The following is a 22,755-nucleotide window of genomic DNA, read 5'->3' on the forward strand; positions in this document are numbered from 1 at the left end:
AACGTGAAAGGGTCAAGCTGTCCGATTGCTCTTCGGCGCCACCGTGTGGTGAAATCACTGCACAAATCACATGTTGCTTAAAGTGTGTCCCGACTGCTCGCTGGTGTTGCATGCGAGTAGGATTACCGCTTATTTTTTATTTTTACGATGGCCACGTCAGAGATAATTGGAGCTTGAAGTATAGACGCCAGCTCCAACTGTTTACATGTCGACAGAGAGCGGTTGTCGCTGCCACACGGACGGACTTCGCCTGACCACCGCGGAGCAGGGCAGCCAGTCAAGATGGACACCGCCGACGAAGGTAGCTAATGCTCAAAACCCCCCGATTGCCCTAATTTGTTATCTCCGACGGGTAGAAACGGCCCACGTTGACAACGCCAGTGTCCGACTCGAGCACGCGCTCGGTTTTGGGTTTCCGTCAAACGAGCGAAAGTTCACCGGAAGTGAAGAAACCGTTAGCTAAGTGGCGTTAGCGGGCTCGCCGAGTAGCATTAGCTCGAGTCCGTTAGCTCATCAGCTGCGAGTGAAACTGGGCAACGCGAGGCTCTGTGCCGTTCCATCGAACACCGGTGAGCCGCGGTGGTACAGGATCACGGCAGACGGCCGCGTCCCCGTGGGAGGGCTCGCGTTGCCGGGCCACGTTGTGAACTAGCCTTTACCAGAGACCGATGCTACCGTTATCACAACAGTACGAGCGCTGTGGTACGCGGCTAACGGCTGAAGTCGACACGCCGGTCAGGCCGGCTCGTTGGCACGGTTCTTGTTCCACGTTACACTGAGTTACAGCAGAGACACGCCATCAATACAAAGCAGTGTCTCCAGCCCGACCTGTAAAATGACCCGTGTTCTGTGATGTAACGTTAGAGGACCAGAGGGTTCTCTGAACCTCTGTCGTCACGGAGGGTCAGGTATCTCCACTTTAGTCCTATTCGTGTTTTTTTTTTTGTATTGGGCCGTTTGTTTTTGTTACTTCCCGACTGACACTGTGTTCTCGCGTCCTGGGCTAATTATAGTTTATTTTATTTTTGGTCCTCCGGTGACTGAGAGGTAATCCAAGGATTACCGTGTTGTCCTACTGCCAGTGAAGGAGCTGTCCTGCGCTGCTCCCCCAAGTCCCAACACACTCGTGCTTCACCACAGTTGGCATTATATTTAAAGTGTGTCAAGAGTGTGGGTCAGGGTTAATATCTGACCAGTGGATGACACAGAAATGTATGTTTGAAGTTGATTGATTTGCCATCTCCCCCCCCCCCCCCCTTCACTCAAGAACCCCCAGTGACAAAATGACGAGGCACTTGTGTCCTTCACCTCAATTATCAACCCACGGGACGTGAACTCCATTGGAGTCCACCGGCGACAAACTGAATTGACTGGACGCAGTCTAGAAAGGGCACACACCAAGGAACTGTCTCGGGACCTCTGCTATAAAATTTGGGCAATGCCGGATGATCCGTGATCAGCATGGAGGCGTCGGCGTCGTAGCGGTAATTGATGGCAAAGATAGATAGATAGATAGATAGATAGATACTTTATTCATCCCAAGCTGGGAAATTCCGGTGTAGCAGCAGCACGTTTCACACAGCACACATTATATTACAAATATATAAAATATCTACACAAATACGTTTTAAATATACGAATTGCAAAAATATAGAGAGTAAGAATAATACAATTTTAAGAATTTACATGAAGTATTAACCATGGAAATAGTGCAGTAGTACAATCGAGCAAATGTGCCGGGATTTATGTTCACTGTTTAGCTTAAACAAAGTCTGTCTGTCTGGCTTGTGGCAGGAAAGATTTCCTGTAACGGTCCTTGTGACAGCGAAGCTGAATCAGCCTGTTGGAGAAGGCGCTCCGCTGTCTGTCCGGTGTGAGGTGGAGAGGATGGTCCGGGTTATCCGCGATGGACAACAGTTTGTTCATAGTCCTCCTCTCCACCACAGCTTCATACGCGTCCATCTTGCAGCCTGTTACGGAGCCAGCTTTCTTGATCAGTTTGTTCAATCTGTTGGTGTCGCTGGCTCCGATGCTGCTCCCCCAGCAGACCACAGTGGAGAACAGTACGCTGGCAACAACAGACTGATAGAAGATTTCCAACATCCCGCTGCACACAAAGAGGCTTTTATAAAGTATTGCATTGAGGGTCTTTATTATTTTTTTGAATACATTTGTGAAAATTTTTAAACACGTTTCCACTTTGTCCCTTTGAGTTATTGTGTTCAGATGGATGGGCAAAATGTTACAACATAATAAAAAAAATTTAAAAAGTGAATGGCTCCAAATACTCTAAGTTCTATTACTCTGTGCCCACTGTACAGGAGACATCTGCCGGGTCTGTCGGTCGGAGGGGACCCAGGACAAGCCGCTCTACCACCCCTGTGTCTGCACCGGCAGCATCAAGTTTATCCATCAGGAATGGTATGTTCAGTGGCCAAGTTGAAATGTAAAAACATGTATGGTTCCATGATATTGTCTTCCCTCTCCATTTTAAAATGTTCATCAATTCAGTTACGGTGGTGGCTGTCAATGGCTTCAATCTGTTTGCTTTGTGAATGAGTTGTTGTTGAGATAGACGCTAAAACATTTGTAAAGAATTCTCAGGGGGCATTAGGAAATATCTGGTTATAGCCTAGAAATTCCCTTCACATCGATGTTACTGAATAGGTTTTAAGCAAATAAAACAGTTTGATAGAAATTGATACAGAACATATTTTTTGCGCATGGGAGCATTCGCGTTTAGGATGTGAAGACACATGGAAAATTTGTGCGATGTTACCGCAGGATCTCACAAGCTGTCTGGTTGTTTTCACAGCCTCCTGCAGTGGTTGAAACACAGCAGGAAAGAATACTGTGAATTATGCAAACACCGGTTTGCATTTACACCAAGTAAGATGTTTTTTTTTTACGGCACATCATCGATGCATTTATTCGTCACAAGCTCCTCCAAGTAACTAATTGTGCATCTCGTTCTTCATCCCCATTTTTTCTTCAGTCTACTCTCCAGACATGCCCTCGCGCTTGCCTGTCCAGGATATCTTTTCGGGGCTTGTCACCAGTGTCGGAACTGCCATCAGATACTGGTTCCACTACACACTGGTGGCATTCGCCTGGCTAGGTGTGGTGCCTCTCACAGCATGTAAGTCCCATCATCTATTGTCATAACAAAACAAAAAGGGAGATTTAATCAGCAGTGTTCTCTTTTGTCACCACACATTGTATGCATTCCACAACTTCCCCTAACAAGGAAGGAGCTTAAGGAAGAGAACCAAAAAAAAGAAAATGAATTTTCGGCAGTCGTTTCCATTTTTTTCCATACAGAACTGAAAGGTTGAGCTAGAAACTTTAATAAAACCAAATTCAACCTACCGTGCAGCAGCAAATTGACTCAAATGTTTTAAGCCACAAATAAATTAGCCCTTTTACTCAAGTGGAACTAAGCTTTCATTGTTCTTACTGGCAAAGGGTATTGCTCTTGCGAGCAGTTTGACAGTTAAGGCATGCGGTAATGAGAAACATCCAGTAGTTCAGCTTCAGAACTGTCTGAAACAAACTTTTGAGCTAAGCTGCAAACTGGACTTTCAGTCAAAAGAATGAACTTTTAAAGAATGCACATCAGCTCAATCTGGTTTAATGGCGGGGACTCACTGGTTCAGGTTCTCAGGTTCACTGACAATTTATTTGCTGGAGATAAATTCGTTAAGGCAGCCTGACGTCCATTAACATTCAAGTGAAAGACCTGAATTTGGAGTGAGGTTTTTCAGTGTAGTTTTAGTTTCTGTTGGTTACAGAAAACAATCTCACAATTTTGTAATTGACATAACTATTTTCATCTTTGCTCTCCTAACAGGTCGTATCTACAAGTGTTTGTTTACTGGCTCTGTGAGCTCACTCCTTACCCTCCCGTTAGATATGCTTTCAACGTAAGTTTGAACAACTCTCTGGTTTTGGTTTTACCCCTTTTGTCTCTCTCTGTCCATATCTTGGACACTGGAGTTATGTAAAAATTTCATGAAGATTAATGTCTGCTGATAATAATCTGGTTATTTGCATTAGCCTCATCCATTCATGTCATCTTTTCTGTCCATTTGTTCAGCTCACTCTATCAAAGTAAGTTTGTTTTAAAAATATATATATATATATATAAAATTAATCCTTGATGTGTCATCTCTTCTGTCAGACAAAACCTGCTCGCAGACTGTCTCCAGGGTTGTTTTGTGGTCACGTGCACACTGTGTGCCTTCATCAGCCTGGTGTGGCTCAGGGAGCAGATTGTCCACGGCGGCCCCCCTCAGTGGTTGGAGCAGAATCAACCCCCTCTGGTTCCCAACCAGCCCAACGGCCCTGCTGCACCAGCCAATGACGTGAGCACAATTTGTCCTAAACAAGCAACAAGGTTCCTTGTTTAGCTGCACATGGAGCAGGAAAAGGGTGTATTGGATTTTATTTTGCCACTGGTGCGCTGAGGAATATTTGTCACATTGACACGGTTGTACCTGTCAAAAGAAAAGCTAATTGGGTTCACTTGAACCCAAGGCATTCATTTTTAGTTTGATTAATGACTCCTGGGGGGAATACATTTTAGACTATTTCACTGTCACACATGCAGTTTGATTAAAATTCACTTTTTTGACTTCATGAAAAATAATTGAAGTAACTGTCTGCTACACTTGCCAGTTTTGTCTCCTGGGACACATTTGTTTAAGCCTGCCTGCTCTGGCCAACACTTCCACGTGCAAACTTCAGGACTTTGCTGATAGATCATGTGCTTGCCAGACTTGCAATCACATTTGTCCGTTTACACATTACCAAATGAGTAAAGCTGTACTTGCCAGACAATGTCAATTTCCTGCTGTCATTGGTATTAAGCAGTACACATTGGGCTGGAAATCTAAAAGTAGCAATATTAAAACGTGTAACAAGGCTGTTGGTGATGGGGTTCTTTTTGGCTCACGTTGTAACTGTCAAGCTGTCCTCGATAACTGCCAAATTCAAAACGGTATTTGGTTGATGAGCAAATAAGAGCTCAAATATTATTTTGTGTTAACTGGTGCAGCCTTTGTCGTAGGAGAACAGTAGCCTGGCGTAGCCAGATTAATACTCAATTGCGTATTAGTCTGGGACCTCTCGGTTCATTTTCGATTTCCAAGAGGGTTTACCAACGGACGCAGACATTCATGTGGCGTCTGTTGAGCGACGTCAGACTAGAGCAGAGAGGAGATGTCTTTGATGATGATTTTACAATGCCTGTGAACCAGTGTTGCCTTTTTTTAAAAAACTTTTCGTCAAATGCTCGTTCATCAGCGACAGCTTTGTTTGTTTAGAATGGCGCTTCCCTCCCCGTCGTGGTATAAACCCCACCCGTTATCAGATAATCAGCTGTGATTGGACTGGTAAGTTTTCTGCTGGAGGGAAATCACTTCCCAGTGGAGGGGATCCAGACCGTATTCTGGCAGAGCAAATTTTAATGAGCTCCCAGAAATTGTCTGGTCCCCAGGCAAGGAGAACAGGGGAACAATACAGTTTTCCTTATTCTCCTAATGATTGCATTGTGATTGTGCAGGTACCGGGTGGAAACGCTGCAGTCAACGTCCAGGTGGCTGCAGATGCCGCTGTAGCACAGCATCCAGCGGCAGATGGACTGGCTCCTGCCGACCCACATGAAGACGGCAACCAGGAAGACGAGGCTGAACTTGACGATGACGAAGACGAAGATGGGGAGGAAGATGAGGAGGAGGATGAGGACGGCAGGGAAGAGGATGCCGCTGGTGCCAATAATGGAGGACAAGGTCAGTGTGAACACAACACAGAAATGCAATACACATTTAAAGTGGTTGATTTTTCAAGCTTTTTACATATCATTCCTCAGTAGTGTAGAAATGTTGTCAGCCTAATTGAACCATGACTTTAGGTTGCTCCTCTGTTTAAAGAACCCCTCCAGTCACATTTTTAAAGTATATAAAAATAATCCGCTATGCCTAATATTTTGTTTAACATTGTTTGCCCACAAAAGACAAAAAAACTAAAAAACTCTGAAACGGGGCTGGAAACCATCTACTCTCTCTCCCTCATTGACGAATTCTGAGACTATGAATAGTCAGGATATGCAAACAACACAGGCCGCGCGCCCCGCCCACCACAGCTGCTTGCGCTAGGTTGACCAGTGGAAGAATGTGCGCAACAAGATGGCTAGAGGCAACCTCGGCCAGATTCAGAGTTCAGCCGAACTGCTAAATCTAACGCTAACTGTCTGCTGACACACCTTCTGTGCTCTCGTGGATGCGCTGCCTCTGCGTGCACTGGAAGTTTCTGGTTTCTTTGCCTACATTTGCGTATTCGACAGCGATTGGTTGTGACGTACTTAATCTAGCTTGCCCAGGATTCTTCTGAATTTTATATTGCTGAGAAGTGCACAGAAATCTCCTCCTCCAGGAGAGGAATGGGAAACTGCCTCTATGTTGACAAAATTTGCTCAGATACAAAGTCCCTATAGTCAATGTCAGACATTTTAGAGGACACAAACACTTTTTTGAGTTGAGGGGGACTTTAAATAACATTCCTCCTTAAAGATAAGCAAAGACAAAGCAACCTACACGGTAATGGAACTACAGAGGAATATTGTCACAATACATTGTATGTGTCTCTCACTCTTTCTGTTGTTTCTCATTCTCCTTTGCAGAAGATTTGAACTGGAACGCTCTGGAGTGGGACCGTGCAGCAGAGGAGTTGACCTGGGAAAGGGTGGGAATGTGTTTTTTCTTCAATCTGTTTCCTGCTCCAATAGGGGCTGTGATGTAGCGAAGACATGATGCTTACACAGGAGAAGTCAAAGGAGGGGGGCAGGTAGTTTTCAGATTGATTTGGGCTAAAGGGCTTTGACAGGAATTATCCCTCTTACTGTAGTTTGCTTAAGCCACACTCTAGATTCTTGCCATTTCCAGGGAAGTTGCTTGCAGCTAACCTGGGTAGCGATCAGTACATTTCTTCTTCTTTTGTATTAGTAGACATTGTAGATGTAGCTATTCTACTGAGACCAGTAGAAATACCATGTTCAATTCTGTATTATAATGGATCATTGACACTGATTTCTCTATGTCCCAGATGCTGGGACTTGATGGCTCCCTAGTTTTCTTGGTAAGTGCACATTACACACATCTTTGAATTTGGCTTAAGGGTTATCCTGGTATATTTCTACATGTATATTTCACATTAATGTGGCCTTTCGGACTCTAAGGGTCATGCTGACACTGCACTTATCGCCTCCGTTGCTTGTGTAACGTTGGGGCAAGTAGTTCAAGCCAATTACAGCTCTCAAAGTGAACATGATTTTTACATAAATACTTGTATAAATAAATCATTCGATCCAAAGTAAAGACAGTAAGTAGGTTCCTGGAACGGCCTTTGAGGTTAACTGCATAGGGAACTACACTGTACACCTGCTTATTCGTGCAATTATCCAGTCAGCCAACCTTGTGGCAGCAGTGCATAAAATCTTGCAGGAGCAAAAAAATGTTCTAGAATCAGAATAAACAGGCCCGTTCTGAAAGACGACATAGGTCAGGAAACTCTTGGCCTCCCTGTACTCACTGCTCTCCCAATTCTGGCGGAGGCAGGATCCCTTCGCTGCAGAGATTAATGTCAAACCTTGACACATATTTATTTATTTATTTAGAACATGTAAAATTCAACAACAACAAAAAAGACACCAGCATTTGTTGAAAACTTATCCAACAAAATAGAGGAAAAAAGGGGGACATTTTTCCTTTAATTTGCATGCGCAAAAAGGAGTAGGAAGAAGTACAAACTTATTTAATCCTAGCCCTTAATAATTAAATCATTCTACTGTACATATAGCCATGGGCGAGAGGGATCCAAGCTCAGTTGCCACAAATGAATTTGTCACTGATAGTATTGTTCGTAAGTCAGATCAAACCCAGAGGCCAGAGTGCTCAGCTCTCTCACAATAAAAAAAAAATACATCATAGCATTTAAAATGTGTTTCTGTGTGCAAATCCTTGTTTCACTAAATCTCTTCATCAGAGGCAGGCAGTTCAGAGTATGGACCAACCATAATAACAACTGCCACGTTTATTGGAAATAGAGATGATACCAATTATCCCTCCCCGATACCGATTCCAATAAATGAACTTTGCATATCGGCTGATACCAAGTACAGATACCAGTGCATTAGAAAAAATAACAACTTATATAACATATTTTACAGTGGTGTTCTGCTATGTATGGAAGTGATGATTGCCATCGTTGTTGTTTGGCTTTGCTCAGGTCAAACCCTTTGAAAAACAGATGCCATAGAACTTCTTTATTATCTAGTTTGACAGTCATGACTGAAAAAGAACACAAATAAATCTAGGAATAAACAACAATTGCTTCCTTTAAATTGCTGTTAGAGTGCAGCCAAAACTTATGAAAAGAGCTTTAAAGTTTTAAACAATACAGTTACTGTATAAAACGTAGCAACAGCAACTTCAAAACTAAAGAAATTTAGGAATAAATAACAATTCATTTCAAAATAACGTGCAACCACAGTTTAGAACAATAAAATACCTTCAGTCTATATCCTTCACAGAAACCGTATAAAACAACAATATGGTACAGGTTGGTTTTACTTGTGGGACTTTCCCGGCTGAAATGTTGAAAAATGGATGACATCACTAGCTCTGGCCAATGCTACACTACGCAAAATCACTTCTTCTCCGCTGCTCTGAAAACAGTACTTGCTGGTGTCAGTAGAGCGCAGAACGCTGTTTTGGAGTGGCGCAGAAGAAGTGATTTCTGGTGAAAGAAATTTGCAGTTGTACCTCTGTGAAACTAATATGCTTGAAATACTTAAGATTTGCGTCCTCGCCCATGCCCAATCCGACCTTTACGGCAGCATCAGATGTATTTCCGATACTGCTATCGGAATCGGAACATCTCTAATAGGAAATATGCCAGGCTAATATATACTGGAATTTCTCTTGTGGAACCTCAGTGGCATTATATGTCGATATATTACATACGTAATCTTGATTGCAACTGTAGCTAGAAGTTGAATGACGTGTGTTGGTGTTTGTGTGTGTCTTCTCTAGGAGCATGTCTTCTGGGTGGTGTCTCTCAACACACTCTTCATCCTTGTCTTTGGTAAGTTCAACCTGCAGCGTAGTGACATTCTCACACTGTTCAAGGAATGTACGAGCTCTTTAACCTTATTTTAGCAGTTTTTTTCCCCACTGTAACTCAGTGATGAAGTCAGTTTCAGACACCCTCAAATCCACCACACTGTCAGTTCTACTCTCACCTATGTGTCTTCCCTCCAGCTTTTTGTCCATATCACATCGGCCATTTCTCAGTGGTTGGACTGGGCTTTGAAGACCATGTAAGTGCACAGCGATGCCTGAGGGGACGCACGGACAGTTTGAATTCCTCACTAGTATTCTGATTTGCCGCACAGCGCTGGAATTGATCTGATATCGTATCTGGTTGCAGATCAAAGCGTCACACTTTGATGGCCTCATCACCACCATACTGGGATACATCCTCCTGGCTGGAGCTCTCATGATTTGCCACGTATCCTCTGCACTGATCATGAAATTACCCAATATACCTTGTGGGGGTTTTTGTTGTCCTGTTTTCTACGTAGTTATTTAAAATTTCTCTTATATACTCCCCAGAGCAAGGTCCCAACATTATTTGTAGTAGAAATTTCGTTGTCTAGTTATTCAAAAACACAAACGTCAGGTCAGTGGCCCACATCTGGCTCTAAGAACTTGTATGAAATGTGTTAATGTATTAGAAATGCTTAATCCATAAATTAAAACACTGACTGGATATATTTTTTCTCACAGTTACTGTCAGTCCTTAACTGTGCCTCCTTTAGGTCCTGGCTTCATTAGTAAGGTTCCAGCGGTCCAGACGTCTCCTGGGTGTCTGCTACATCGTTGTCAAGGTGAATCAGAGATGCAAGACTGGAATGTTTCCAAAGATCTACTTTGTTTTCGTCGAACCTGAGACATTCAGTTGAAACAGTGATTAAGAAAATTATGATTACAGAAACATAATGAAAAACGTACCTAAATTGGATTTGTGTTGTGACAGGTGTCCCTGCTGGTTGTCATGGAGATAGGCTTGTTCCCACTGATTTGTGGTTGGTGGCTCGACATTTGCTCACTGGTAAGACAATTACACAGAATACTCTAAATTGATCCCGTTGGTCACATACTGACCCCTTGATGACTAACACAAATGACTGTATTCAATCACAATGATGCAATGGATTCAAATTTGATGAGGAAAATTGGTTAACATTCAACTTGGAAACACAATCTCAATGTTATCACACACACAAACAGATTTTATGAGTTTTTGTCTCTAGTATTAAAACACAGACCTTTGTTCATTGCAGGAGATGTTTGATGCCACTCTGAAGGACAGGGAGCAGAGTTTTGACTCTGCTCCTGGCACCACCATGTTCCTCCACTGGCTGGTCGGCATGGTCTACGTCTTCTACTTTGCCTCTTTCATCCTTCTGCTCAGAGAGGTAACGTGGAGACCTTCGGCCAGTAACTGTTGCTCACCATGAACCATTCATTATTTATTATAAACCATTCATAATATTCTAAATGTTCAAAATAAAATTCTAAATGTCTTTACTGGTGTAACTTTGTGCACAGGTGCTTCGGCCTGGTGTGCTGTGGTTCCTGAGGAACCTGAACGACCCAGACTTCAACCCAGTCCAAGAGATGATCCACCTGCCCATCTACAGACATCTCCGGAGGTTTATTCTCTCTGTGGTCAGTCCAGTGTTCTCCTCCTCTGTTTTCCGCCAAGTCTAAAAAAAACAACATCATATTTCGTTTGCTGTTAAAAATAACGTTGTCATATTATCAAGTCAAGAAAACTGTTGAGCTAGAATAGTTAAATATAAAGACAGTTCAAAATTGCAAGAATCATAAAAACAGTCTAAATCGATACAAATAACATAAACTTCACAAGCATATTTTGAATTGCATTCATTTTGTACTGATCAGAAAAATGAAACTACACACACACACAGACACACACACACACTTTTCATTGGAACTGATCTCCATTACAGAAAAATGTGGATTATGTAGAGTAATGGGAAAGTAGCTCTGATTCAATATCAGATTGATATTGAATCTGTTGCACATGTTTTCAGCATCAAAATGTATATTATAAATATTTTGGTTTGTCCTGGGAAAGTATAGGGAAACTGTGTGTCTAACGAATGTGTGCGTGTGTTTCCAGGTGGTGTTTGGTTCCATAGTTTTGCTGATGCTTTGGCTTCCTATCAGAATCATTAAGCTGCTCTTCCCAGTCTTCCTTCCCTACAATGTGATGCTTTACAGGTAACCAAGATAACATAGAATTAAGATTTAGAAATTCTTCATGTCTGTGAAAGTTAAAGGTGATATGATTTTTTTTTGTCTATACAAGCATAACCCAAAATATGATGCTGTAAACCACACTGAGCTGCAATTTTCTAGTCTCTACGGAGTGTGAATTGTCAAGCTGCGGTTGATTTTCTGTCCCTGCAGCGATGCCCCAGTTAGCGAGCTGTCATTAGAGCTGCTGCTGCTTCAAGTTGTTCTGCCGGCACTGCTGGAGCAGGGTCACACTCGACAGTGGCTCAAACGGCTCGTCCACGCCTGGACTTTCACGGCCGGATACATGCTGTAAGCTTGAGATGCATACAAACACACTCTCTGCAAAGTCAGATGGAAAATAGTAGAATGGCGTAAAAGCTTGGCTGCTTTTAAAGATCTTTATCTAACATAATTGGGGGGGGGGGAATATCATTTTCTCCTTATGTCCTGTGAAGTGACATAATGACTAAATAATTGCTGGCTTCCCACAGTGACCTCCACTCATACCTGCTCGGAGAACACGAAGACGACGACGACGATGACAACCAACCAATCAACAATCCTCCCGGTCGCCATAACAACAACAACCGGATCCCCGGCCTAGGGGAGGGGCTCCACGCTGCTCATCAGGCTATACTGCAGCAGGGCGGTCCCGTGGGTTTCCAGCCGTACCACCGGCCGGTCCACTTTCCCCTCAGGGTGACTGACAACTTCACGGTTCTTCATATCATATCGTCACTGTAGATGTGCCTATTAACATTTCCTGTACAAATGATTTTTTTTTAATTCTTTTCTGTGTTTGCTTGTTCAGATCATCCTGTTGGTTGTTTTCATGTGTGTGACGCTGCTCCTGGCTAGTTTCATCTGCCTTACACTGCCCGGTAAGTTGTATTTTACTGCTCTGCTCTTCTCTTCTTCCACATCCTGCCCACCTGCATTCACACCGGTCCTCCTCTTCCCCTTCTTCCAGTGTCTGTGGGTCGCTGGCTGATGTCCTTCTGGATGGGCAGTGCCATGGTCCACGAGCTGTACACGGCAGCCAGTGGTCTCTACGTCTGCTGGCTGTCCATTCGAGCCGCCACAGTGATGCTGTCCTGGATGCCACAGGGACGAACCGTCATCATGCTCAAAGTCCAGGAGTGGACGCTCATGGTACTGTCGATGTCTTGTGGTCTTCTCAGGAAACGGCAAAAGTGAAGCTCCCACTGTAAAGATGTGGCAAACTTTTGTGTTGTGAATGTGCCATCTTACACAGATTCTGAAGACCGTTGTGGTGGCTGTGCAGTTAGCTGGAGTGATTCCTCTGCTCTTGGGTCTGCTGTTTGAGCTCGTCATTGTCGCTCCTCTCAGGGTCCCACTGGACCAGACGCCACTCTTCTATCCCTGGCAGGTAGGACCATGGAATTTGTATGTGTGAGTAAGGACATGGCGTTTGATTGTTTCCTTTCAAAGGCCTCAGTTTTACTCCCTTGCTGACATGGACACTTGCAGACTTAGAAAAACAACACTAGTTCAAAAATGTCAAACAGACTTGCACATAACTGACACTGAACACAAAACAGGTAGAAAAAAAATAATCATGGGGAGATACTTGATGCAAGAGCTGGTAGTTTCTAATGTGTGTTTAGCACAGCTACACATTTCATCCAATCGAGGTTTTGCGTCGTTTACATCATCTTACATGCATGTATTGTCAGTGGGGCTGGGTATCAAACCTCAATACTAGATATCCACTGTCATGACAATGAGCATTCCAAAAAGGTTTTATTTTTCTTGTCAATGCTTCTTCTGTTAGACATTTTACACCGGGAAACGTTGGCTTATTTGTTTTAGAGGGAAAAAAAGTTTTTAGCAAAACCTGTTTATATTTCGCAAAGTAACCTGTTTTTGGTGGCCATGTCACTCGTCTCAGAAATTTTCCGCCAGCATTCAGCCTCCTGCTCAGGGACACAAAATCATTTTTTATACAGAATAGATGCTGACAATGTTCGCCGTGTCGTGGTTGTTAATTGTTTGATGTCTGCGTGGCAGGACTGGGCGCTTGGCGTGCTCCATGCTAAAATCATCGCCGCCATCACACTGATGGGCCCTCAGTGGTGGCTCAAAACTGTCATCGAACAGGTGAGTCACCTCTTCCTTCTTCACATGATCACTGTCATTCAAACAAATGTAAAGATGAACAACATGTCTGGAAACATCTCTTGATATGATGTGAGTACAGTGGAGCATGTTGTTCACTTTGTACTGAAGCTCAAGAAAAACAAATTGAAACTGTCGCCATCCTCTCTCTGGTTGCTGTAGGTGTATGCTAACGGTATTCGCAACATCGACCTCTATTTCATCATGCGCCGGCTGGCTGCCCCAGTCATCTGCGTCCTACTGCTGTCTCTCTGTGTGCCCTACACCATCTCTGGAGGCATTACACCACTGCTTGGTAAGTGTCTTATGTGTGGTTGTGTGTGGGTCTGGGGTGAGCATGGTTTTCCCGGTAGCTTAATGTTGTGCTTTCAAGGTAGTGGAGGAAAAGAGACCAGATTCTCCTTCCTTCCCCCCCTCACTTCTCCAGTCTTCTCCTTCACCCCTTCTCTCTGTGAGTAGGGTCAAGAAAAGGCATGATGGGTCCCCTCCCTCCCACTCCAGAAGCCTGTGAAGAAGCTTCCAGAAGGAAGAGAGAGACAAAGGAGAACGTGTGTGACATTGTTGTATGTTTTGTTTTTCCATTAATAACAGGGCTATCGGTTAGCAGCTGTTGTTCCATCTCTGGCTACTAACCGATAACTCTTTTATTAATGGTAAACCAAAACATACAACAATTTGAACTGTGTGTGACTCTGGCTGGCTTCTGTCACACACGTTCTCCTTTGTCTCTGGGTGAGGTTGAATTGTCAATAAATAGTCTGCCATGTGAAGCCAAAACTCAGGATTTATGTGCTCACACTGACGGTCCGACCGTCAGCCAGGACTTGGACTGCTCTCACTGTGTGCCGAAACCTCAAAAAAAGGCCAATAAACATTATAATTTATGATTTTCGCAACAATAACCGTTCAGCAGCGAAGGGACCCTCCACCTGTAGGGATACGCTCCAACACACTGACTATTTATTATATTTCTTATATTATGAACTTCTCATACTCTAAGCCAAATTGACCATGTTTGCCACTTCGCGCAGGCACAGTCAGGAAAAAAAAGGCAAGGACGTTGAGGAATGGACTCGGCTGCTTCAACTGTGCGAGAGGCTTAAGTCGGCCGACCCAAATTTCTGACATGTCAGAAATGTATCGGAAGGTCCGACGGCCGTGCCACTGCACGGCAAAGACGGGCTTAAATCGCACATTTCGGGCTTTAAACAACTCAAAATAGGATTTGTTTCACTGCAAATAAAACACAACTGCCCTCCCAGCTGCGTTTTTCTTAACCCAACCACAGCTAACTGTCTGAAAGGCATCTCACCAATAATATGTGGTGGTTTTATTAAGTGTCTCTCTAATGAAAGAATTCAGGAGGAATTTGTGATTGTGATCAGCCAAATTAAAATGAGACTTGTTTATTTGGTCTTTCTTGTTTTGTTTACTGACTAAATCAGAAAGTGTAGCAAAGAAATGATCAGGCCACTGCACAGGCAAATCCTTCTTAATTTGGACACGGCTCATCTGAGGCTTGCTCTTCTGCAAAGCTGATCCAAGGCACCGATTTCACTTTAAACAAGTGTTTTTGATGCTGACTAGGACACATGCATTTAAACAGCTAGTCAATTAAGAATCCCTAGCCCTTTATGAAAATGGGGATTTAAGTCATTGTGCAAGTTCAGCTCTCTTTCGTCTTTGATGTTAGTCTGCTCCCTCATCTCAACTCTTATTAAATGAAAGCGATTAGCTTTCTGCCATCCGCCTGCTCCCTCCTTTCCACTCCAGCGATAGGACATCACAGACGTTCACATGTCCCCCCCCCCCTCCTGCTGCAGGTGTGCAGCCAGAGATGCAGACGCTGGTGGAGAGGAGGATCTATCCGTTCCTGCTGATGGTGGTGTCTCTGTTGGCCATCCTGTCCTTCCAGATACGGCAGTTCAAACGCTTATATGAGCACATCAAAAACGACAAGTCAGTACACCACTTAATGTATTTTACCATGAACTTACACAGATTAGATTTTATATCTTGGGACATTTCTTTCAGTGGTCAGATTCTACGATGAGCACAGATTTGAAGGAGAAACAATCTTTGGGAAGTTTTAGTACTAAAAACTCCATTATGTCACAAACAGTAGCCTAAATACTCATGTATTGACAGACAGTCTTCCAATAAGCTGTCAACGGTAGTACGATGGAGGACGCAACCCACACATGAAGTAAAGATAGCCCTACTGAACAGGGACAAGTACAAAAGAATTGTGTGACTGCAAAGACCTTAAGATGATTTCCAAATAATAACTGTCTTTCCCGTTTCCCTTCTAGATACTTAGTTGGACAGAGACTGGTGAATTATGAACGCAAGGCGGGCAGGGGCGCGTCCGCCCCCTCCTACAGCACCTCCTCGTAGAGCTGACTCTGCTCTGGGATCAGTGGAGCTGACTCGACGTCGAGCAGTGGGAGCTGCCATCAGCTCCTGAGGTGAAACCCCTTTGCTTCCTCTCTGCTTGGCTGTCGGCTTCAAACTCCACCTCTAAGCTTCCGACTGAGTCCTGGTGCTCTTATCAACTGCAGTCGCAGGTTTCGGAGACAAAGACCTGGAAGAGTGTCAACTTACAAACCTGTAAAAACCCTCAGCGTGATTGAAACTCAGCAGAACCACCGCCTTGTTCATCCTGTCTAATGTGTCTGTTTTTGTCTTCAGTGCAGCTGACATTTTAAATTGGAAAAGGTTTTTGATGAAGCCGGGTCAGTTAGCTTTTACCTCAGATTGTGCTTCCCTTTGAATGCCTGTTGTGAAAAATTGTTTAGGTCACACTGCGTCTCTTATGGGGACATTTTCGGAGTTGTGGGGGAGATAGTAGGACTTTAACGGGGGACATCTTTGTGGTCCTGCTCTTGTTGTAGAGTTGTCTCAGACGGCACGCTTTCATCAGGCTGAGGTTGTCAGTGATAAGGAGGGACATACATCATGTAGCAATGTAATTGTATTATTTTATTTTATTTTTTTAGATATTTTTACTAGATGTGTTTTTCATTGATTTTAGTAATACTTTTCTGGAGTGAGCAGTTAGATAATCCTCTGAGGAATCCTTTGAACTACAGATGTAGAGTGTACAGTCAGGACACTTTATGTTTTACTACCTTCCCGAGCTTTTGGTTTCGTTACAGACACTTTCAAACTGGTCAAATCCACCTTCGGGAGATGAGAGCTTATTCACTTGAAGGGGGGGGGGAGTCACATGTTGATGTGCAGCACATACAAAGTGAGGCTTCAACTGAGAACATTTAAACAGAAAAGCAGCCTTTCGGAATTGTATAATGTGATTGTGTAATCCCCTTAGAGATTGACACTGATTGAACTAACAGTTATGAGACAGCCGCTAAAACCGACTTTAGATGACAAAACGCAGATTTATTTTCAATAGAAAAGTGACGCAAGTGACTAAAATGCAGGGTTTCCCCCAGGAAACCAGTGACTGGATATGGCCACTGTTTACCTTTTATGTTTTATACCTTCTAAAAAAACTCAGGTTTCTGGTTTTGTCTTTCATCGCTGTCCCGTGCTAATATCAATCTGTCAGGTTGTAACAATGGTTGCCTACCCACATGTATGGCCTTTGTCGTGAGATGTGTTCCATCACACTCAAAACTAAACTTAATTCAGTGACAACTGAGAAGTTGAAGAGTAAAGGGGGTCATGGGAAATATGGTAGACGTGATGTACACAGGGGAGATTTAAAATTCCATTTTCTCAAAAATGATACAACAGAGTTACAAAGCATTATGCTAATAAAGTCCAGATAAAAGACTAGCCAAATAAACAGCGTTGCTTAGCATTATTTGTTTCCCACACCTCTTCAGCTTCTTGAATACTAACTCTGAAACACGTATTTCTCAATGGAACAGAAGTCATATTTAGATTTACAAAGCGCTTAGTTTAAACATACTAGATTGCCTCCTGCTTTTGACAGTTATGCTACAATGACTTCCTTCATACATAGCTGGGTGCTTTTGATTGGACAGAACTAAAACTGTTTTCTAACAAGAAGTTTTCACATTAATAGCAAACACATTCCTGGTTTTCTGATGGTGCAATTGACCTGATTCTGCAAATCACAAGCGGGAAACTAGCTCAGGCCTGCCGAATAACACGACACACACACTTTGTCATTTACGCATACCTGCTTCAGTTGGATCCTGCTACTTTTTGCCTGACTGATAATGTTGTATTTCATAAATGTAATAATTTCTTTTGACTGTAGCAGAGGCAGATTTTATTGCCGGCAAGGCTGCGATGAAAGAAATATATAATTTGATGGGTAGTGTCAAAATGGAGAACAATGAAGAAATGCAAGAATGCACAGAAACAAGAGTGAATAAATACTCACAATTTTCTCCCAACTTTTTTCAAAAAAATCACTTTCTGTGGAAAAAAAAAAAAAGTTAGATGTTAATGGGTTGTACTGTTCCTACATTTCCCAAAATGCAGTGTCTTTCTTTCGACCCTCCGTTCACATCTTTCGAATTCACATCTTGTGATGCAGACCTGAGCTAACCCTGATGACATCATAAGAATAATCACCATATTCCCTGCCCTTTGTAAAGCAAGTCTCCAGCGCACTGTGCCGTTGGAAATGTAGAATAATCTGTGCACCGAAAGAAAGACACGAATGCTCGTCTACAGTCGGTGAAATACTTATGTTTCTTCACATAATTCAAAACACTATAAAGTCTTGTGTTACACACCAGCGCAGCCTCGACCTGTGTGGTTATGTTGGTGAGCAGTGCGTGCAGTTCAGCGTCTGAATCATGGGACGGCAGACTTTTGAGTTTTCCCTTTGTAGCCGTGCTCGTTCAGCTCATTCTCTCTCCGGCATTTGTGAATCTGTACCTTTGCTGGTGACGTGACTCACTGAAACGTCCCCTCTGGCCCGACAGTCGGAGGCTGACCTTGTTGGTGTCTTTGAGGACGGGAGCAGGAGCTGATGCACTCTCTGTCCACGTCGCTCGCGTCCATCACATACTGCCCGCTGAAGTGATCCTGTCACCGAATTCCCTTCTGGAGGCACGTCGATGTGCCGTGGGTTCTTTTAGAGGAGCCCCCCCCCCCCCCCTTTTTTCTTTTTTTCTTTTACACCTTGCGATTACTTCAGCACTTCTGGTCTACGGTTGCAGCTGCAACGGTCGAAATGACGCTTCACATACAGAGTGTAAATGTGGCCCAGAAATGTCACAGTTGGACGGTTTGATTTTCAGTAGTGTGGTGAGGACACTAAAGCTAAACACTAAATGTCCACCAGTGTTAAGTCTGTCAGGACAGTTTAACTGTGCCGCGTTTGAAGCTGCAGGGGACAGGAGCTGTAGTTTAGTCAGAGGAGCCCGTGGCTGCGTTGGTTTTCCGATACTGACAGTCGAAATACTTCTGGATCCAACAGGATTCTCTTTTGAACTTCGGCCGTCTCCTGACTGGCGGGAGCTGAGCAGTGAGCTGCGCTCCGACTCGCTCACTTCGATTTTCTTCTTTGATGAGGTGCAACGTTTCGGTTTGTGTATCAGCAGGTATTTCTGTGGATGAGAAGTCGCAGGTTAGCGGAAGGAACTCTGAACGTCGCTCTGTGTTATGACTGCAGACACTGATGCTGTCGCAGGAGATGGATGCGTGTGAGGTGCATTGTTGGGACGGTGGTGGACCTGCTGATGAGTGACAGCAGTCGGTGTGCGTCAGCGGCTCGTCACCTCCTCCTCTTGTTCCTCTTCTCTCTCCACACCTCCGACCAGTTGCCCCTCGGTTGTCTTGCGGTTTGAAAGGAGAAATGACATCATCTCGCTATTACAGGTGGAAAGTCTCATTGATGAACACAAAAACGAATCAACAAGAAAACAAATATGCATACATGTTGAGATGATACATAATCAGTGTCCAGGTGTTTCTCTCCCAGCGTCTCATCTCTGCACAATAAAACCGTATCGATAAATTAAAACTTAAAAAAAATTACTGAAGGCTTTTAGATTATTTCTAATGACTGAAACCTGCCCCTTCCGTTGTTTATGGGGAGATTTTTAAAATGTTTTTTAAGTTGTTGTTTTTTGTTGTTGTTGACAATAATAGTCGAGTAGGGATTGAGATGTTTTTTTGTTTTGTTTTCATGCAAATGTTTGAATGTGTTGCACTTTATTACACAGTTTGAAATCATCTCAGAATCTGTTAAGTGGCTCGTGTGTTCTTCACTGAGAGGTGGCGATATTTTACTGTGGTGGCGACTGCACAACGGGTTTCACACAAAAGATGCATTTCGGTTGAGCATCTGTTTTTTCAATTTCTGCGTCTGCGTTGGGGGCGTTTTCATTTTTTGACTTTGGTGAACATAAACAGCTTTTCTATTGATTAGGGGATTGTGAGTGACTTTAACCTCAGCGCTGACAGCCGCAGTGTTGCCATGTGGAATGCTCAAATGAAATAAATATGCGACGCTACGAAGTGACCTTTTTATTTTCTCGTTGACCTGAGCCGGACACTTCCCATTTTTGATCTTGAATTTCAATTTCTAGAATCACATGATTTCTATTTTTATATATGTGCAAAAAAAAAAAAAGGCCGTGGCATGTACTGTATCATAAAGGTGTACACTTTTAAGGTCAATTAATTGTTGGTTCATCAACATGAAACAATAATAAATCATTTTTGAGTTCTTCAACTGCAGTTTCTTCTTTACAGTGTGAACAATGTGCTCCTCAAACAAATGATGTTACAAGTGTGTGTAATTTCGACTGGAGCTGTGGTTCCCCACATCGCTGTTGTGACGCCTTATAGGGGGTTCAAGTGGAGTTAATGAAGGTTGTATTTTATTTTTTTATTTTAGACTTTTTTTTTACTGTAAGTGAGTTGATATTGACTCAACGTGTTCTGTACTTCAAGCAGAATTATTTCACTTGCTTATGAGGCAGCCTTTTTGTGTGTGTGTGTGTGTGGGGGGGGTCCCATAAGACAATGAGTGGGTATCAGTAACTCTTTTAAGTAAAATGACAGCTGTGAAGATCTTGTTCTGTCCTACAAAAAGAATGATAAAATTGTTGTCACTAAAAAAAGAAGTCATTGACATGTTCTATTCCATGTTTAATAGAACCGACCTGATGCCTTTTTAAGTAACATTTTAAATAAGACAATATATGGTAATTGCATGGGCAAAAATATTACAACCCTTTTTTCCCTGACATTTTTTAACACAACCTTTTTGAGGTATAGTCATTGCAGGAAAGCACACGCTTATTTTCTTCTTTTTTTTTTTCCTCAAGTTGGTGCCAGATCCCAGCTGTGAGTTTCGGCTCTCGGGTGTTCATCTGGATTAAGATTAGGACTCACAGCAGGCTACTCCACAACCAGTCCAATGTTCTGTTCCTCTCGGCTGCTTTCGCACAAATGTTTCGGATCGTTTTCCTGTCGGAGGAGCCTGTGAGCTAGACAGAACCATCTGATCGTGGGCAGGATGTTTCCGATGAGTTCATGGTGCCCTGCACAGATTCAAGGTGCATGTTATCAAACAGCAGTCAGGCTTTTTTTACATTTCCCTTTAAGAAAATAAAATGGGGGCCGTCTTTGGGTCTTCTTCGTGAAGCTAATCGACCTACAGTGCAACTAGACACTTTGGCCACGTCCAGTGAGGGAGGGTCTTGATAATATTGGCCTCTGTGGTCAGAGGAAGATGGAGCTGCCTACAGATTTTGACAGATACAGTCACCGTACAGTGTGGTGCACACAATGATACCAAGCAGCACAATGGCGACTTCTCTCCATTCATCACAACAATCCACGTATTTATCACCACTTGAAGAAGATTCCGATCATTTTGTACGAAAACTAATGTAGAAGATGTTTGCATTCAGCTCTTTTCACTCTTTCAAATGAGTAAAAGACGAAAGAGTTTCTCATTTCAACATTTTTCCAGAAGGCCAGACTGTCGTTTCGACAAGTTGTCTTCTGAGTCCGTCTTACACTTGGTTTAGTTTAGTTGACGGCAGTTCGTAAATTGCTTAGTAATTGATTAGTAAATCGCTTTTATTCACTGCAAATGTGTGACCACAATCTCACAGAACACGGGCATTTATCAAAAATGCAAGCAGTTTAAAATCAAGATGTCATAATATATATATATTTTTTTAAAAAGTCATTGTTGGGTGTCAGTGGTCGTTAACCAACCCAGTTCTGAATTGGAATGATGTTTGTTACTGTTGGAAAACGTAGCTTGAGGGAACAGGACGTGTGGTTATTTCTACTGAATCCAATTAACCCTCTGCTAATGCACAGTCTTAACAGTTTTGGAATCCAAGTACAGATTAGCAGCGTATGCAGCCGAGGCGAGATTTCTGCCGTCAAGATAAATCTTGAGTTTGCCCAGCTGCACTTTTTTTCACAGGCGCTATGAGATCCACCTTTTCATAGCAATTGAATCATGGAGTGAGTGCCTGTGGTTTTGTAATCTCCGTGAGGAGCTCTGAGGAGATTAGTGCTGCGTCACAAAGACTTTCCTTTTCTTTTAATGCTCTATTGTAAAAGCAGACTTCAGGCTAAAAAACAAAGCAGGTAAGTTGTCTCACTGTTTCCGGTCACATCTACAAATACTGACAAACAGATGATCATTTTTACGGTTACAAAATTTGGACGCGCCCTTTCTTCTGAAATGTTCAGAAATTTAGATTGAAACGTCCTGTTAAAGTTGCAGGGAAACGTCGTGATCAGGCCAGAAACAGCTTTACATTTACAGAATAGATTTGATCATTTTTGGAGATATATTTTATCTCATGATTAAGTGGTGGGATTGTCAGTTTTTCAAGAGGCATTCAAGGTTACAAAGTGTCCAATTTGAAAAGTAAATAGTAACTGGAGCCATCATATGGAAGAGAGTGAAAAATAGTTTGTGCTGTTCTCTGAGTCACATTTTCTGACCTTTGAGGAGCTTTTAAAAAGTTTTTCTGTTTTCATTCATTCACAGCTTCCCGCAGCTAAAGGACATATTGTCTGTCAGCTCATAATATTATCTGTGGCCTTTTCTTCCATCCATGAGCTTCGAGCCTTTAGATCATCCCACAGTCACTTTCTTGTACTGTAAAGGTAACGCGCCCTCTGAGGAAACCTGAGGGGGAGCAGCGTGTCAGGACCAAGCGGCGGCGCAGCTGTGTTAAAAGCATCTGCGGCCGACAGCCAGTCCCCTGAGACATGTCAGGATTCAATGAGACCGCTCGCT

General features: G+C 43.1%; 1 protein-coding gene across 4 annotated transcripts; it reads left to right on the forward strand.

The window, feature by feature from the left end:
• Nucleotides 1–43: 43 nt before the first annotated feature.
• LOC118310640 (E3 ubiquitin-protein ligase MARCHF6-like) lies at nt 44–22,743 on the forward strand. 4 transcript variants are annotated; one of them, XR_007030747.1, is made up of 27 exons: nt 44–301; nt 2,322–2,421; nt 2,816–2,889; nt 2,996–3,139; nt 3,851–3,923; nt 4,181–4,364; nt 5,564–5,789; nt 6,680–6,741; nt 7,102–7,134; nt 9,090–9,141; nt 9,318–9,376; nt 9,487–9,567; nt 9,878–9,946; nt 10,096–10,170; nt 10,403–10,537; nt 10,671–10,790; nt 11,269–11,369; nt 11,559–11,696; nt 11,879–12,086; nt 12,199–12,268; nt 12,358–12,539; nt 12,643–12,777; nt 13,419–13,508; nt 13,689–13,821; nt 15,350–15,485; nt 15,839–15,994; nt 22,623–22,743. XR_007030747.1 is itself a non-coding variant. In XM_035633739.2 (26 exons), the coding sequence occupies exons 1-26, from the start codon at nt 283–285 to the stop codon at nt 15,921–15,923; spliced, it is 2,784 nt and encodes a 927-aa protein (XP_035489632.2). In that variant the 5' UTR covers nt 44–282; the 3' UTR covers nt 15,924–20,211. The 4 variants fall into 4 exon arrangements, 3 of the variants coding, with proteins under 3 accessions (XP_035489632.2, XP_035489634.2, XP_035489633.2); XM_035633739.2 differs by lacking the exon at nt 22,623–22,743 and having other exon boundaries at nt 15,839–20,211; XM_035633741.2 differs by lacking the exons at nt 44–301; nt 22,623–22,743 and adding an exon at nt 470–569 and having other exon boundaries at nt 15,839–20,211.
• The last annotated feature ends 12 nt before the right edge of the window (nt 22,744–22,755 follow it).

This window comes from Scophthalmus maximus, chromosome 5, assembly GCF_022379125.1.
Source record: "Scophthalmus maximus strain ysfricsl-2021 chromosome 5, ASM2237912v1, whole genome shotgun sequence".
In the NCBI taxonomy this organism is placed as follows: domain Eukaryota; kingdom Metazoa; phylum Chordata; class Actinopteri; order Pleuronectiformes; family Scophthalmidae; genus Scophthalmus; species Scophthalmus maximus.

Excerpts from the sequence above, each read along its gene's own strand:
- LOC118310640 (XM_035633739.2), top strand. Across the intron at positions 2,890-2,995 it reads CCGGTTTGCATTTACACCAA|TCTACTCTCCAGACATGCCC; the intron begins GTAAGATGTTTT and ends TTTTTTCTTCAG. Across the intron at positions 10,171-10,402 it reads GGCTCGACATTTGCTCACTG|GAGATGTTTGATGCCACTCT; the intron begins GTAAGACAATTA and ends TGTTCATTGCAG.